The sequence below is a fragment of the Carcharodon carcharias genome, chromosome 1 (genome assembly GCF_017639515.1).
Source record: "Carcharodon carcharias isolate sCarCar2 chromosome 1, sCarCar2.pri, whole genome shotgun sequence".
NCBI lineage: Eukaryota > Metazoa > Chordata > Chondrichthyes > Lamniformes > Lamnidae > Carcharodon > Carcharodon carcharias.
The window spans coordinates 215,428,202-215,443,507 of record NC_054467.1 but is presented as its reverse complement, the minus strand read 5'-3'; the positions used below and the strand labels follow the sequence as shown (position 1 = coordinate 215,443,507).

At 41.9% G+C, this 15,306-nt stretch overlaps 1 protein-coding gene across 2 annotated transcripts in view; it reads left to right on the top strand.

The window, feature by feature from the left end:
• LOC121280757 (WD repeat-containing protein 7) overlaps positions 1–15,306 on the top strand; it is a 767,874-nt gene that overhangs the window by 625,229 nt on the left and 127,339 nt on the right. For both annotated transcript variants that reach the window (XM_041192924.1, XM_041192931.1), the window contains 2 exons: positions 1,713–1,795; positions 2,960–3,059. In XM_041192924.1, the coding sequence (XP_041048858.1) occupies positions 1,713–1,795; positions 2,960–3,059 (183 nt within the window). The remainder of the gene's footprint in view (positions 1–1,712; positions 1,796–2,959; positions 3,060–15,306) is intronic.

The window sequence follows — 15,306 nt, the reverse complement described above, 5'->3', positions numbered from 1 at the left end:
CTGTGTACACATTGGAGATTAATTCAGCTGCCCACACATAACCAACAACAGGGTCCCACAGGAGTCTCAGTCCTCACACTGGCCTCTTCAACATGTATACCAATGACATCCCACAACATCGCAAGTCTTTGCATATGCTGACAATTTGACCCTGGCCTTCCAGATTCAAGATCTCCAGGACATTGAGAAAACACTCACTGAAGATCTATGTTCTCTGGAAGTCTACTTCAGAAAATGGACATTTTGACCAAATGCTGTGAAAACTACTGTTTCAGCCTTCCACCTGAATACCTGGAAGATTAGCAAAAATCTTCAGGTGCAGTTCTGTGGCCTCCCACTCACGCACGACCCAATGCCAAAATACCTTGGCATCCCTCTTGACCGTACACTGACCTATCAGCAGCACCTCCAGAACACTGGGGCAAAGGTCAAACAGAGAGTGAATCTTAAAGGCAGGTCCTTCCTGAGGCAGCAGAGCCAACACACTACACACTGCTTCACTCGCCCACGTCTACCCAATGGCTGAGTACTGCTGCTCCACCTGACTCAGGAGCCACCACACACACATGGTAGATATCTATCTCTGGGAAGTCATGAGGATTATTTCTGGAATGTTGAGGTCAATGCAGCTCGAGTGGTTTCCTGTGCGAGCGTACACTGTTCTCCCTGCAGTCATCAGGAGGCAAAGAACACCATCGGCTGACAGTTAACGAAGTACTCCCACTGACACAGGACCTCAAAAAACCTTTGGTGTTCCAGCATTATTACCTGTTCTTCTTTTCAGTGGTCACTGGGGATGGCAGTGGTATAGTGAATCCTGTACATTGTGCATATGGCAATCGCAGTATGCCGTGGGGCTAATACTGGGCTAAATATTGAGCCTGATGACAGATGCTGATCAAGTGAAATGATCTGCCCAGGGTAGTGTGGAGTCCTTGATTATTGTCATTATGGCTGAATCCATCCGGACACATACCATCATGTTCCTGGTTTGAGCCTTGTAGATGGTAAAGAGACAATGAAATTACACATTTGAAGAGCTAAAGGACTCTTGGAAAAGGCAAATAATTATACATCTAGAGTGTTTAATTTTATTGTTAAAAGAGTGGCATCCTTACTTATTACTCCAGGTTATGGACATCATCATGTATTGCCAAGTCAGGATGGTGAGTGACTTGGGGGCGGATCTTCCAGGTGGTGGTGTTCCCATCTACCTGCTGCCCTTGTCCTTCTAGATGGTAGTGGTCGTGGGTTTGGAAGGTATTATCGAAGGAGACTTGATGAATTCCTGCAGTGCATCTTGCAGATGGTATACACTGCTGGAAGTTGACCACGATCGGCATGATTTCTTAGAAACAAAACTACAACTGTTCACGCTACTTATCTACAAAAGCAATATCCTAATTAATTGCTCTCATTGTGTAAAGAATACTTGCATAAAAATACTGTGAAATAGTTCTTCTGTCACAAGATGCACATGCCTAGATATTCTACTTTTAGCATTGACACTAACCCATTTAAATTAAGATGAGGATGAGCATCAGTGTTAAAATTGAAAATCTATGCCATGATGCTCAAACTTAGATGCGGCAACTATTTGCTTTATTTAAGATACATTCTCCATTAAATCAAATCACTTCCACCATTGCTGCAATATTTTAGAGTGCTTATTTTTATTGTTGAAACTGTGGCATTCTTATTTACTATTCCAGGTTATGGACATCATCATGTACTGCCTAGAAGGATCCTTGGTCAAGAAAAAGGGGCTTCAAGAATGTTTCCCTTCAATTTGTCGGTGAGTGGACACAGGGTGTATTTGCTTTGCATAATGTTAAACTTCTGAATTAAAGCCTGGCCTGATGAGAATTCCTTTTCCAGCTTGACTCCTTTAAGTCTGGGCTTAAACTGTTTTTACAGCTGTTCTGTTAGTGTTTGGCAATTGCAAGAGTGGGGATTTAAATTATTTTTCTTCTGGATTAAAGACATTAAGTGGAATGATACAGCTTGTCAAGTGATAATTATTACCTACCCCTCCATACAAAAAGGCTTATTTTATTAATGTAGTTGCATGGTGTAGAAAACAGTTATCACTTGTGTGATGATGGTTCATGTAGAATATCGCATAAGTTTGGGAGAGTGTTATACGATGGTAGCACAGGATTGCTGGGTCAAAATCCGGGAACTCACTCCCTAACAGCACTTTGGGTGTACCTACACCACAGGAACTGAAGTGGTTTAAGAAGGCAGCTCACCACCACGTTCTCAAGAACAATTAGGGATAGACAATAAATGCTGGCCTAGCCAGTGACACCACATCCCATGAATGAATATAAAAAAGATGTGTTAAATTCCAGGGTTTTTTTTTAACCCATGTATAAAAAATGGTTAAGGTAATGGCAGAAGATTATCAGTTTAACCTGTATCACTCAAAATTTTAAAAGAAAGTTGTTTTCACTTTTCAATTTTATTAAGTGCATGTTTCTGCATTTGTACACAAAAGTGTAGCTCGGCCAACTGCTGAAGTATCTTCTGAAACAGCACTGCATCAGCGGCAATGTCTGAAAATGAGATAGGAGGAACTTAGCTTGGAGGACGATCCCTGCATCATATTTTTTGAGAATCTTATTTAATGGAATGGTTCATTAGCTCTTGAATAAGTGCTTGGCAAATACCTGTCACTGATCATCTTACACAATGGCTTCTAAGCAGAAAAAATTCATATAAATATACTGATGATGTTAAATGATGCAAAATGGCAAATAGTATCTTTCACAGATGATGCAATAAAACATGCACATTAACACAAAATCATCCTTGTGTATTAGCAGTAATACATTTTTGATTTGGAATTTTTATAAGCAGGATTTAGTGATTTCAAAGCACATTGATACCGTTGCTGGTTCGCTGCGATGACATGCCAGTAGATTTCAGTACTTTTGTTATACTCTATGGATTTCAGGTTCTACATGGTAAGCTACTGTGAGAGGAGTAACAGAATAGCAGTCGGAGCTCGACATGGCTCAGTGGCTTTATACGACATCCGCACAGGAAAATGCCAGGTAAATAAATCACTGTGATTTCCTCTCCATAAACTCTGAAAGTGATTGAAGAGAGAGACTTGCATTGCAGCCTTTGACTTGCCATGATGGGGTAACGCTATGGATAAGGCAAACTAATCAATAATTTAAGGAAGGCCTTGACCTTTTAGAGACCCCCCCTCCCCATGTTGCCATTCACTGTAATCAAAGTGGCTATCATAGACAGAAAAATAGCAAAAATAGGTACTCTGCTTGTTACAGGAAAGCTGTCAACTGATTTGGATGGCGAGTTGTCATTGACGCTATTCATCCCTTAATTATTAATAATCAGATCTTATGTCACTAAGGGGTTTTGTGTGTTCCTGACCAATGACATATTTGTTAAACCTTGAGATATTGCAGTGCTTTTTCACCTGTTAGTAACAATTAGCAAGTTTTGGAAATTTGTGGTATAGCAGTCGGGTTTCAGTAGTGACAGTAGCTGGATTTTGGCAGTGCTCCTCGGTCATTTGCCTGCACTGACTACCCCTAAATCTATAAAGTGCTGAGCCATGTTTATGCAGATACACTGAGTAATTATTTAGAACATTAATAGTTAGAGATTTTTCCATATTAAATTGTGATCGTATAAAACATTATTCTGACATTTCAACTTGCAGTTTTTTTCAGAAAATCATTCCTATATCTCATGTTTATTCCATTTGTTTATCATTCCAAGTTGCATTGTGATCATAAGGATCTAGGCTGGCTATGGAGATCTCTGTAGCCTCTTTAAATAGTGGTCTATGGCCAGCTTGGGTGATGGGAATTAAAATGTGCCACAGGTGAATACGCCATCCGATTCTCTGACTTTTCCATCCTCACTATACTAGAAGAGGCATGCTGCTGTAACTGAACTGTCCCTGCGTTTCAGTGTGATCAGTTGTGAAAAAAAGAATTGCACCTGCAGGTTTCCGCATTGCACATATTGAACCCAGGTTCAAATCTAGTCCTGAATGATGGAATGAAAAGTCTTCTATCTGAAGTGGCATTGTGCATCATGCTCATGACACAAAAATTGTTCCAGTTCAACACTAATCAGCAATTGCACCTGGAGATCTGAGTGGTTGATGTGGGAATAGTGGTATTGTCATTGGACTACTTTTCCAGAGACCCAGGGTAATGCCCCAGGGACCCAGGTTCAAATCCCAACACGGCAGATGGAGAAATATGAATCTAATAAAAATCTGTAATTAAAAGTCCAATGACGACCATGAAACCATTGTCAATTGTCATAAAAACTCATCTGGCTCACTAATGTCCTTTAGGGAAGGAAATCTACTGTCCTTACCTGGTCTGGCCTACATGTGACTCCAGGCCCAGCGCAATGTGGTTGACTGTTAACTGCCCTCTGAACAAGGGCAATTAGGGATGGGCAATAAATGCTGGCCTAGCCTGCGACATCCACATCCCATGAATGAATAAAAAAAGATGGAGAAACGTCACTCTGGCGTGCATTTGCTCTTCTGAGATCAGGGTCGTGTCGCGGTATCATCCTTGGAAACAGCAGGAGGTGGGAGTGGGCTAGCTGTGTAAGTGGAGAGAAGAAAGGAGAATGTCAACTGGGAACTGGTGGTTGTGAAGTGGCTGAAAGGTGCCACCATGAGCTGAAAAAGGTGGGATGTTGAGGAGGTGGTGATGGGGGGTGTGCAGTACGTACGGCAGGTGACAGGTGTCAGCAGGAGCTGAGGGGCATTTGAAAGGTGCCATTTGAACTGCAGGAGGGAGTGTGAGAAAGGAGTATTTTATAAAACAGGTGCAAACTGTGGAAGATAAGGGAAAGAGTGTCTAAATGAAGAGGAAGCCAGGGGAAGATTGCACCTCTGAATCGGGATGTGGGAGATACTAGTTGTATGGGAGGGAATTTCTCTTAATTGTGAGAAGATGGCTGTATGAAAGAGGACAGAAATATGTTCGTGAAGTACAGGGGAGGTAAAATGACTTGAATTGTTTTTGGGGTAGTGGTGATCTGGTTGATGGCTTGCCTATAATTAACCATTATGTCACCTGTTTTTCCTGTACTTTTTACATCTTTAAAAAAAAAGCAACGTTTGTAAAATGAAATGAAAATGTGCCATTTTTAATGTAAAAGTTTAAAGTTTTCCAGGGGAGCATGAACTGCATGGGATTTTTTGTCTCATGAAAGAGCAGGTGGGATAGTTGGGTGTCTCATAGAGTCATTAAAGTTGAAGGGCAGAAGGAGGCCATGTAGTCCATCACATTTATCTACTCCAGTCTCATTTCCTTTCACAGTTTTGTAAGATTAGAAACTTAAATAAATCTCAGTAGCTGTGTCATTGCAACACTAATTGTTGCACCTTATCTTTTGAAATATGATTATTTGCACACAGTCCAGTGGAAAATACATTCTTCAAACCTGTTGGTAAAACTGTGTTCAGTAGCTTTCTGTTTAAATCAGACCCTAAAGATTGAAATGACTCAAAGATATATTAGAAAAATAGCACAGGTAGATTTGTAGGTAACTGTTTTTCTTAAGAATTGCAGAATAGCTAATGCTCGAAATGCATTGTTCATACAATCGGACTAAGTTGTCTCAATTAAGGTTAAAAGTGTTGATGGACAGGGTTATTGTTGCCTGCAGCCACATTGCTTAGTTTGTTGAGTGCACAGTGACAAACCCGCCTGTGGGCCCCGTTACCCTTGGGTTGACACATTAAAGTATCTCATCTTATGATTTTCAAATCCTTTCAGAATCCATTGTCTGGCTGTTTGGTAACAAGATTGTGTCTGTTCACCGTCCACTGCTAGCTGGATTTTTCCATGGACTGCACAGCACAGCATATTGATCAGTTCAATTTGTGTTTTTTTAAAAACAGCAGGCTTTGCTGCAGACTTGATCGTTGAATATTATTAAAACCAAATTATAAACGGAGTTGCATACTGAAATGAAATTCTTTACTTTATTTCTAACATTGGAATGGTAAACAAAGCAAGCATATGGTGAAAACAGTGGAGTAAAGTAATAGCATTCCAATTCATCCATTTACGTTTTGTCTGGCTTACTTTGTGCAGCATTACGCAAACATCGATTCTTTTTGACGTTTACCTCTACACATATTGACTGCATCACACGTTTTTGCTGTTATATAGTACACTATGATTCCCAGGTATCATAAAAGGCTTACAGAGTATTACCGAGATCTTATTCTCAAGCTAAAGAAGCCTGCCCTATTTGAGTATGTTTTTAAAAACTTGAGGCATGTCATGCTGAAACAACAATGTCATGCTTTGTCCAGTGGTGCAATGCAGATTCAGTCATGAAAGTGGAGTCCTCTCACAAACTTCTTAGAAACCATTTCAGTTCAAATCAATGGAAAGCTGGCAGCATGCTGCCTGTCCGCCCCATCGATAATGAAAAGGAATTTCCTGAGAACTTCTTCCAGTCTGCCACCATAACTTGGTGGAAGTCTGGTGGAAACCCCATTTACACCACACCTTCAGTGAAGTTATAATGATGGACTGGGAGAACCATCAAAGAAATCCCCAACCCATGGCTTCTTAAGATAGGGGAAAAGGGTCGGTGGGGGGGGGGGTAGGAAGGTAAAAGGAGGTTTCTGAACACTCATGGGAAACACAAACCCGCAATTTTAAAATGAACTATGATGCATTGTCTGGCTTCCTAATCAATGGTGCCGTTATTACATTTGAGGCTGTGATGCTAGGATATAATTATTTTTAATTTGACAGAAAACGCTTGCATACATATATAGAACATTGAAAACATCTCATGCTGTTCACAGAGAGGGGAAAAAGGAACACTCTAAGCTACAGGGAAGAGATCCAGTTGGGTGACTGAAATCTTAGCAGAAATGGTGGATTTTCAGAAATTACAGGTGACAAGAGAATTAGAAAAGCGAGGAGTCAAGAAGGAGAGTTCCAGGGCCAAGGAGGCTGAAGATGATGGAGGAGGAAGAGGGATTCAAAAAGGACAAAGTAAGAAGACTAAAGGGGACATAATGCTAGAAGAGGTACCATGGAATAAAACCATGGATAAACTTGAAGAAGAGTATGTGAGTTTTAAATTGGTTACATTTGGTGTCAGGAATCCAGGATAGGTCAGCGAGCACAGGGTGTTGGGATCGTGTAACTCAGTGCAGGAAAGGATATAGATGGCGTTTTGGAGATGGTGGAAAACGAAGGAAAAATGGGAAACTCATTTATTCATGAACACTTTTCAAATAGCTATGGATGAAGTTGAAAGGGAACCAGGAATCTTAGTAGACTAAACGCTGAATGCATCCAAAAGTTACAGAGCAGAAATCAATAAAGCCAATAGAATTTTGAATGATAGTGCCAGCATAGTAGAATACATGTCAAAAGAAGTCATAATCAAACTGCATAGAACTTGGCTTAGACATTACCTTGAATATTGTCTCCAGTGCTGGTGATCAGTATGGAAGAGAGATATTCAAACAATGGAGGGGAGTGCAGAGAAGAACTGTGTGGTTGATACATCATGTCAGCCATTTGGTAACAAGGACATGTCAAAGAAATTAAGATATTTCATATTTTAAAAGAGACATCCAAGATGTAATCTTATTAAGAAATATAGTATAGTTAAATAGTATGCAGAAAATAAATTCTGAAAATGACCTGAAAGCAGATTGAGTAGAATGAGGGAACACAGGCTCAGGCTGGTTAAGGGTTAATTTCATAAAAGCAAAAAACTGCGGATGCTGGAAATCCAAAACAAAAACAAAAATAAAAATACCTGGAAAAATTCAGCAGGTCTGACAGCATCTGCGGAGAGGAACATAGTTAACGTTTCAAGTCCATATGACTCTTCAACAGAACTTCTGTTGAAGGGTTAATTTCAGACTGATATCAGTTTTTCTTCAAACAAAAAGAACTTGCAGTTGACTTCCAGTTTAGGGAGGAAGGGGGTGATTGAGGCAATAATACTGGAGTTATTTGAAAACAAATTGAATGACAATTTGGGTTTTGTAATAGAAATAAAAATTAGGCAATCAGTGCTCAGTTAAGAAGTAAATTGGACAACAACTTCTGTTTTTTTTTGTTCATTCATAGAACGTGGGCATCGCTAGTTGGCCAGCATTTATTGCCCATCCCTAATTACCCTTAAGAAAGTGGTGGTGAACTGCCTTCTTGAACCACTGCAGTCCATGTGGTGTAGATGCACCCACAGGGTTGTTAGTAAGGGTGTTCTGGGATTTTGACCCAGTGACAGTGAAGGAACAGCGATATATTTCCAAGCCAGGATGGTGAGTGAGTTGGAGGGGAACTTCCAGGTGGTGGATTCCGATATATCCGCTGCCCTTGTCCTTCTAGATGGTGGGGGTTGTGGGTTTGGAGGCTGCTGACTTAGGAGCACTGGTCTGTTTCTGCAATGCGTCTTGTAGATGGTACACACATCTGCCACTGTTTGGTGGTGATGGAGGGAATGAATGTTTGTGGATGTGGTGCCAACAAGTGGACTGCTTTATCCTGGATGATGTCAAGCTTCTTGAGTATTGTCGGAGCTGCGCTCATCCAGGCAAGCGGGGAGTATTCCATCACACTCCTGACTTGTGCCTTGTAGACAGTGGACAGGCTTTGGGGAGTCAGGAGGTGAGTTACAAGCTGCAGGATTCATAGCCTCTGACCTGCTGTTGTAGCCACAGTATTTAGATGGCTAGTCTGGTTCAGTTTCTGGTCAATGGTAACTCCCAGGATGCTGATAGTGGGGGCTTCAGCGATGATAATGCCATTGAATGCCAAGGGGTTATGGTTAGATTCTCTCTTGTTGGAGGTGCCTGGCAATTATGTGGCGCAAATAGTACTTCCCAAATGACAGCCCAACCCGAGATATTGTCGAGGTCTTGTTGCATTTGCACATGGACTGCTTCAGTATCTGAGGCATTGCGAATGGTGACACACTCGGTCAAATGCTGCCTTGATATCAAGGGCAGCCACTCTCACCTCACCTCTGGAGTTCAGCTCTTTTGTCCATGTTTAAACCAAGGCTGTAATGAGGTCAGAAGCTGAGTGGCCCTGTCAGAACCCAAACTGAGTGTCAGTTGTACAATCATCAGCAAATATCCTTTAAGGAAGAAAATCTGTTGTCCTCACATGGTCTGTCCCACACGTAACTCCAGACCCACAGCAATGTGGTTGACTCTTAAAAATGCCCTCTGAAGAAGGGCAATTTTGGGCAATAAACGCTGGCCTAGCAAGCGATGTCCACATCCCACGAATGATTTTTTTAAAAATCCCCACCTGACTTTATGATGGAAGGAAGGTTATTGATGAAGCAGCTGAAGATGGCTGGGCCTGGGACATTGCCCTGAGGAACTCCTGCAGTGATGCCCTGGAGCTGAGATGATTGGCCTCCAACAGCCATAAACCATCTTCCTTTGTGCTAGGTATGACTCCAACCAGCGGAGAATTTTCCCCCTTATTCCCATTGACTCCAGTTTGCTTGGGCACCTTGATGCCACACTCGGTCAAATGCTGCCTTGATGTCAAGGGCAGCCACTCTCACCTCACCTCTGGAGTTCAGCTCTTTTGTCCATGTTTAAACCAAGGCTGTAATGAGGTCAGAAGCTGAGTGGCCCTGTCAGAATCCAAACTGAGTGTCAGTGAGCTGGTTATTGCTAAGTAAGTGCCACTTGATAGCAGTGTTGATTACCTCTTCCATCACTTTACTGATGATGGAGAGTAGACTCTCCATGATAATTGGCCGGGTTGGATTTGTACTATTTTTTGTGTGCACGATGTAACTGGGCAATTTTCCAAATAGCCAGGTAAATGCCAGTGTTGTAGCTGCACTGGAAGAGCTTGGCTAGGGGGCGCAGCAAGTTCTGGAGCACAGGTCTTCAGTACTATTGCCAGAATATTGTTAGGGCCCATAGCCTTTGTATTATCCAGTGCCTTCAGCCATTTCTTGATATCATGTGGTGTGAATCAAATTGGCTGAAGACTGGCATCTGTGATGCTGGGGACCTCTGGAGGACACTGAGGTGGATCATCCACTCGGCACTTCTGGCTGAAGATTGTGGCAAGTGCTTCAGCCTTACCTTTCGCACTGATGTGCTGGTCTCCCCCATCATTGAGGATGGGGATATGTGTGGAGCCAATATGATTGGAGAAGTAGAAATGCTGATGCTTGTCCTGCTCACATAGGTCCCAGATCTCCTGTTGAGGGCATCACGCTGAATGAAATAGGTTTATAATTACTGAAATAAGAGCTGAAAAGTCTACCAAAAGATTGTGGCAAGTGTAAGGGGCAGGAATGGTGGGTGCTGATCTTTCACTGCTGACAACAAAATCAAGATCATTTATGGGATGGATTGTAGGATATCTCAGGTTGGATGAATTAAGATGTGTAACATGCTCTCCATAATCCATAATTATCGTGAGATCTTGTATCAAATGCTACAGAGAGTTTAAGAACAGATTATTCAACATAGTCGCAGGCAGTATTATTTGACCGATGAATGTGAGAGGGCAATAGCCAGACTAAAGGAATTTAAAGTGGTGGTTTAGGAAGAGATTGAAATATTCTGTATGTTCCATGTAGTGTTGAGGTATTGTCTGGTTAAATGCGCACACAAAATGTGTCAGCCTTGGTCACACTGTTACCTCAAAGTCAGAAGTTTGTGAGTTCAAGCCCCACTACAGAGCACTGAGCACAAAAATCTAGGCTGACGCTCCGGTGCAATATTGAGGGAGTCTTCCCTCGGTTCTCTCAGGTGGATATAAAAGATCCCACGACACTATTTCGAACAAGAGGAAGGAAGTTCTCCCTGATGTTCTGGCCAATATCTCTACCGCTTAATCAACTTCACAAAAACAGATTATTTGGTCATTTTCACATTGCTATTCATTGGACCTCGCTGTGAACAATTTTGTCACCACATTTCCCATGTTACAACAGGGTCTGCACTTCAAAAGTACTTAATTTCGGGCATCTTGAGGTCAATAAAAGGTGCTGTTTAAATATAAGTTTTTTTTCTTACCATATTGCAGATCAATGGTAACATATGAAATTGGTTTAGGCTAATTTGTTTTCAAAACAGAGGCCTGAGGATTGAGACAAATGGTCCTTAGACCTCAGACCTCATCTATCTTCTTACGATGAGCTGCTGGTGCCTGGACATCACCACAGGCACCTTGCCTGACTGAAGATTTCACTATCTGCCCACCTGCCTTGCTGGTACTCGCCAAGTTCTGTGGAAGAGGACAGCAGAATTAAGCTGATTGCAGCCATCAGGAATGTTGTGAAACTTGCAGGAGCACTCCTGTCCCACCTTGATAGCGCATGAATTTATTTTTTTTTAAATCATCAAACTTACTTTTTCTGTGGTGGTTGTTGGCTAGGTTAGATCCATGGTTCTGCTCAGGATAGCCCAATTTGGTGAAGGTGTCCTAAGTTATGGATGTGGGCATCACTGGCAATTCCAGCATTTTTTGCCCATCCCTAACTGCCCTTGAGAAGTTGGTTGTGAGCCACCACCTTAAACTGCTGTGGTCCATCTGGTGTAGGTATGCCCACAATCCTGTCAGGAAGGGAGTTCCTGGATTTTAATCCATGACAGGTGTTAGGTGTCATATTGGCATATGTAAGGGACCTAACACCTGTTTTAAGTGGCTGTCTTTGATTCTTAAAAATGGCCAAACCCAAATTTGATTTGGATGTTTTTCAGTTACCCTTGATCAAATGTTAGTCGCTGCAATTGGGTCTTGCCACATCCATTTTAAATAAAACAGTTTTAGAGAAGGCCAGTTTCTACCCAGTTGTCTTCTGTCCAGTGTTGTATAAAACCCTGGTCATTTGCATCTGTGCCAATTCATTTTTACCCACTTAATGATACTCTTGATTCTGGTGTCAGACTCTTGCTGCCAAAAGCAAAAATTTACCAAGTGGATTAGATCAGAGTTAACAAAAACAGAATTACCTGGAAAAACTCAGCAGGTCTGGCAGCATCGGCGGAGAAGAAAAGAGTTGACGTTTCGAGTCCTCATGACCCTTCGACAGAACTTGAGTTCGAGTCCAAGAAAGAGTTGAAATATAAGCTGGTTTAAGGTGTGTGTGTGTGTGTGAGGGGGGGGAAGAGAAGTGGAGGGGGTTGGTGTGGTTGTAGGGACAAACAAGCAGTGATAGAAGCAGATCATCAAAAGATGTCACCAACAATAGAACAAAAGAACACATAGGTGTTAAAGTTGGTGATATTATCTAAACGAATGTGCTAATTAAGAATGGATGGTAGGGCACTCAAGGTATAGCTCTAGTAGGGGTGGGGAGAACATAAAAGATTTAAAAATATTTAAAAATAATGGAAATAGGTGGGAAAAGAAAAATCTATATAATTTATTGGAAAAAAAACAAAAGGAAGGGGGAAACAGAAAGGGGGTGTGGAGCTCAAGACTTAAAGTTGTTGAATTCAATATTCAGTCCGGAAGGCTGTAAATTCCCTAGTTGGAAGATGAGGTGTTGTTCCTCCAGTTTGCGTTGGGCTTCACTGGAACAATGCAGCAAGCCAAGGACAGACATGTGGGCAAGAGAGCAGGGTGGAGTGTTAAAATGGCAAGCGACAGGGAGGTTTGGGTCATTCTTGCGGACAGACCGCAGGTGTTCTGCAAAGCGGTCGCCCAGTTTACGTTTGGTCTCTCCAATGTAGAGGAGACCACATTGGGAGCAACAAATGCAGTAGACTAAGTTGGGGGAAATGCAAGTGAAATGTTGCTTCACTTGAAAGGACTGTTTGGGCCCTTGGACGGTGAGGAGAGAGGAAGTGAAGGGGCAGGTTTTGCATCTTTTGCGTGGGCATGGGGTGGTGCCATAGGAGGGGGTTGAGGAGTAGGGGGTGATGGAGGAGTGGACTAAGGTGTCCTTGCTCTCTTGCCCACATGTCTGTCCTTGGCTTGCTGCATTGTTCCAGTGAAGCCCAACGCAAACTGGAGGAACAACACCTCATCTTCCGACTAGGCACTTTACAGCCTTCCGGACTGAATATTGAATTCAACAACTTTAGGTCTTGAGCTCCCTCCCCCATCCCCACCCCCTTTCTGTTTCCCCCTCCCTTTTGTTTTTTTTTCCAATAAATTATATAGATTTTTCTTTTCCCACCTATTTCCATTATTTTTAAATATTTTTAAATCTTTTATGCTCTCCCCACCCCCACTAGAGCTATACCTTGAGTGCCCTACCATCCATTCTTAATTAGCACATTCGTTTAGATAATATCACCAACTTTAACACCTATGTGTTCTTTTGTTCTATTGTTGGTGACATCTTTTGATGATCTGCTTCTATCACTGCTTGTTTGTCCCTACAACCACACCAACCCCCTCCACTTCTCTCTCTATCTCTCCACACCCCCCACACACCTTAAACCAGCTTATATTTCAACTCTTTCTTGGACTCGAACTCAAGTTCTGTCGAAGGGTCATGAGGACTCGAAACGTCAACTCTTTCTTCTCCGCCGATGCTGCCAGACCTGCTGAGTTTTTCCAGGTAATTCTGTTTTTGTTTTGGATTTCCAGCATCCGCAGTTTTTTTGTTTTTATTTTTAGATCAGAGTTATCTGGACCAGCCATTCACATTTACATTTTTCTCTTTTGAGGTTTCTAGATCCCAAAGATATCACATATCAGATGAAGACACCTCAAAAAATATCAGAGTTAGGATGCCCTTTCAGAACATGCATACAAAGAAAAATTTACATTAAGTGGTAATGGGGGAGGTGGTGGCATAGTAGTATTGTCACTGGACCCAGGGTAATCCCCTGGGGACCTGGTTTGAATTCCACCACGGCAGATGGTGAAATTTTAATTCAATTTAAAAAAATCTGGAAACCATTGTCAGTTGTAAAATCCATCTGGTTCACTCATGTCCTTTAGGGAAGGAAACCTGCTGTCCTTATCTGGTCTGGCCTACATGTGACTCCAGACCCACAGCAATGTGATTGACTCTTAAATGCCCTCTGAATAAGGGCAATTAGGGATGAGCAATAAATGCTGGCCTGGCCAGTGATGCCCGCATCCCATGAATGAATTTTTAAAAAAGAGTAAAACAAAAACTGAATTACCTGGAAAAACTCAGCAGGTCTGGCAGCATCGGCGGAGAAGAAAAGAGTTGACGTTTCGAGTCCTCATGACCCTTCGACAGAACTAGGTGAATCCCAGGAAGGGTTGAAATATAAAGCAATGAAGGTGAACAAGGCAAAAGAGAGATACGGAAATCTTGTCGCAGAGACGAACAGAACTTCTTCAAGGAGGTAGGCATTTCTTGAAGAGCAGTGGCAGTCAATTAAACACAGAGATAAAAACAAAAAACTGCGGATGCTGGAAATCCAAAACAAAAACAGAATTACCTGGAAAAAAAGTGTTTGTTCCTATTCTTCCCAAACTGCCATATAGGAAACAGGCATCAAATTATATCCAATGATACAGGTATGATTTGTATACAAGAGAGAAAGGCACAACTGAAATTTTGCACTAAATTCAGAGAGTGTTCCCAGGAGGGTGATGGTGATATAGCACAGTGGTGAGCAGCACTGGCACTCACAATATATTACCTGCGTCAAAGCAACCTAGTGTCTCCAGACTTGGTTGGCATGTCTCCATCAACACATACTTGTGGCTTTAAATCCTGTACTGCTATGGTCTGGAGGATACAGAATGAAGATAAAATATTTAGTGGGCTGATATGCATCCGCTCCACATACAATCCCACCCGTTTCATCCCTACAGGTACTCTGGGTTTGGCTTTTATGAGGTTATGATTAAATGGTTACTAATTTCAATTTAGCTTCAGGTTGAAATAAACAAACGTACTGGGGTTTGATACAACAGCGGATTCAGAGACAGTGTATGACACCCCTATTTGCCACATCATCGTGAAAATCATGTTGATTTTAAGGTGCATGTACTTTTTCTATAACCTGTCAAGCTGAGCTTTATTTATACAGTTTGCAGAAGATTCACGTCATTCAAAGAACTTACCAGGCAAATTATTTTTCAAAACTCAATCTCAGATTCCAGCAAATTTCTGCTCCTTTCACAATACCTTTCTTGTCTTCATGGCTGGAGAACGATTTTTGTAATCTGTGATTCTCTTGTGAGCTGAACCTGCATTCCTATTCTCTGCTAGGTATGGATTAAGGTGGCCCAGATCTAATTAACCGCAAATCACTATAAATCACTCATGGAGAATACATGAGTTGCCCACTGCAATGTCAGATGGTTAAAAGATAACAATGGTAGG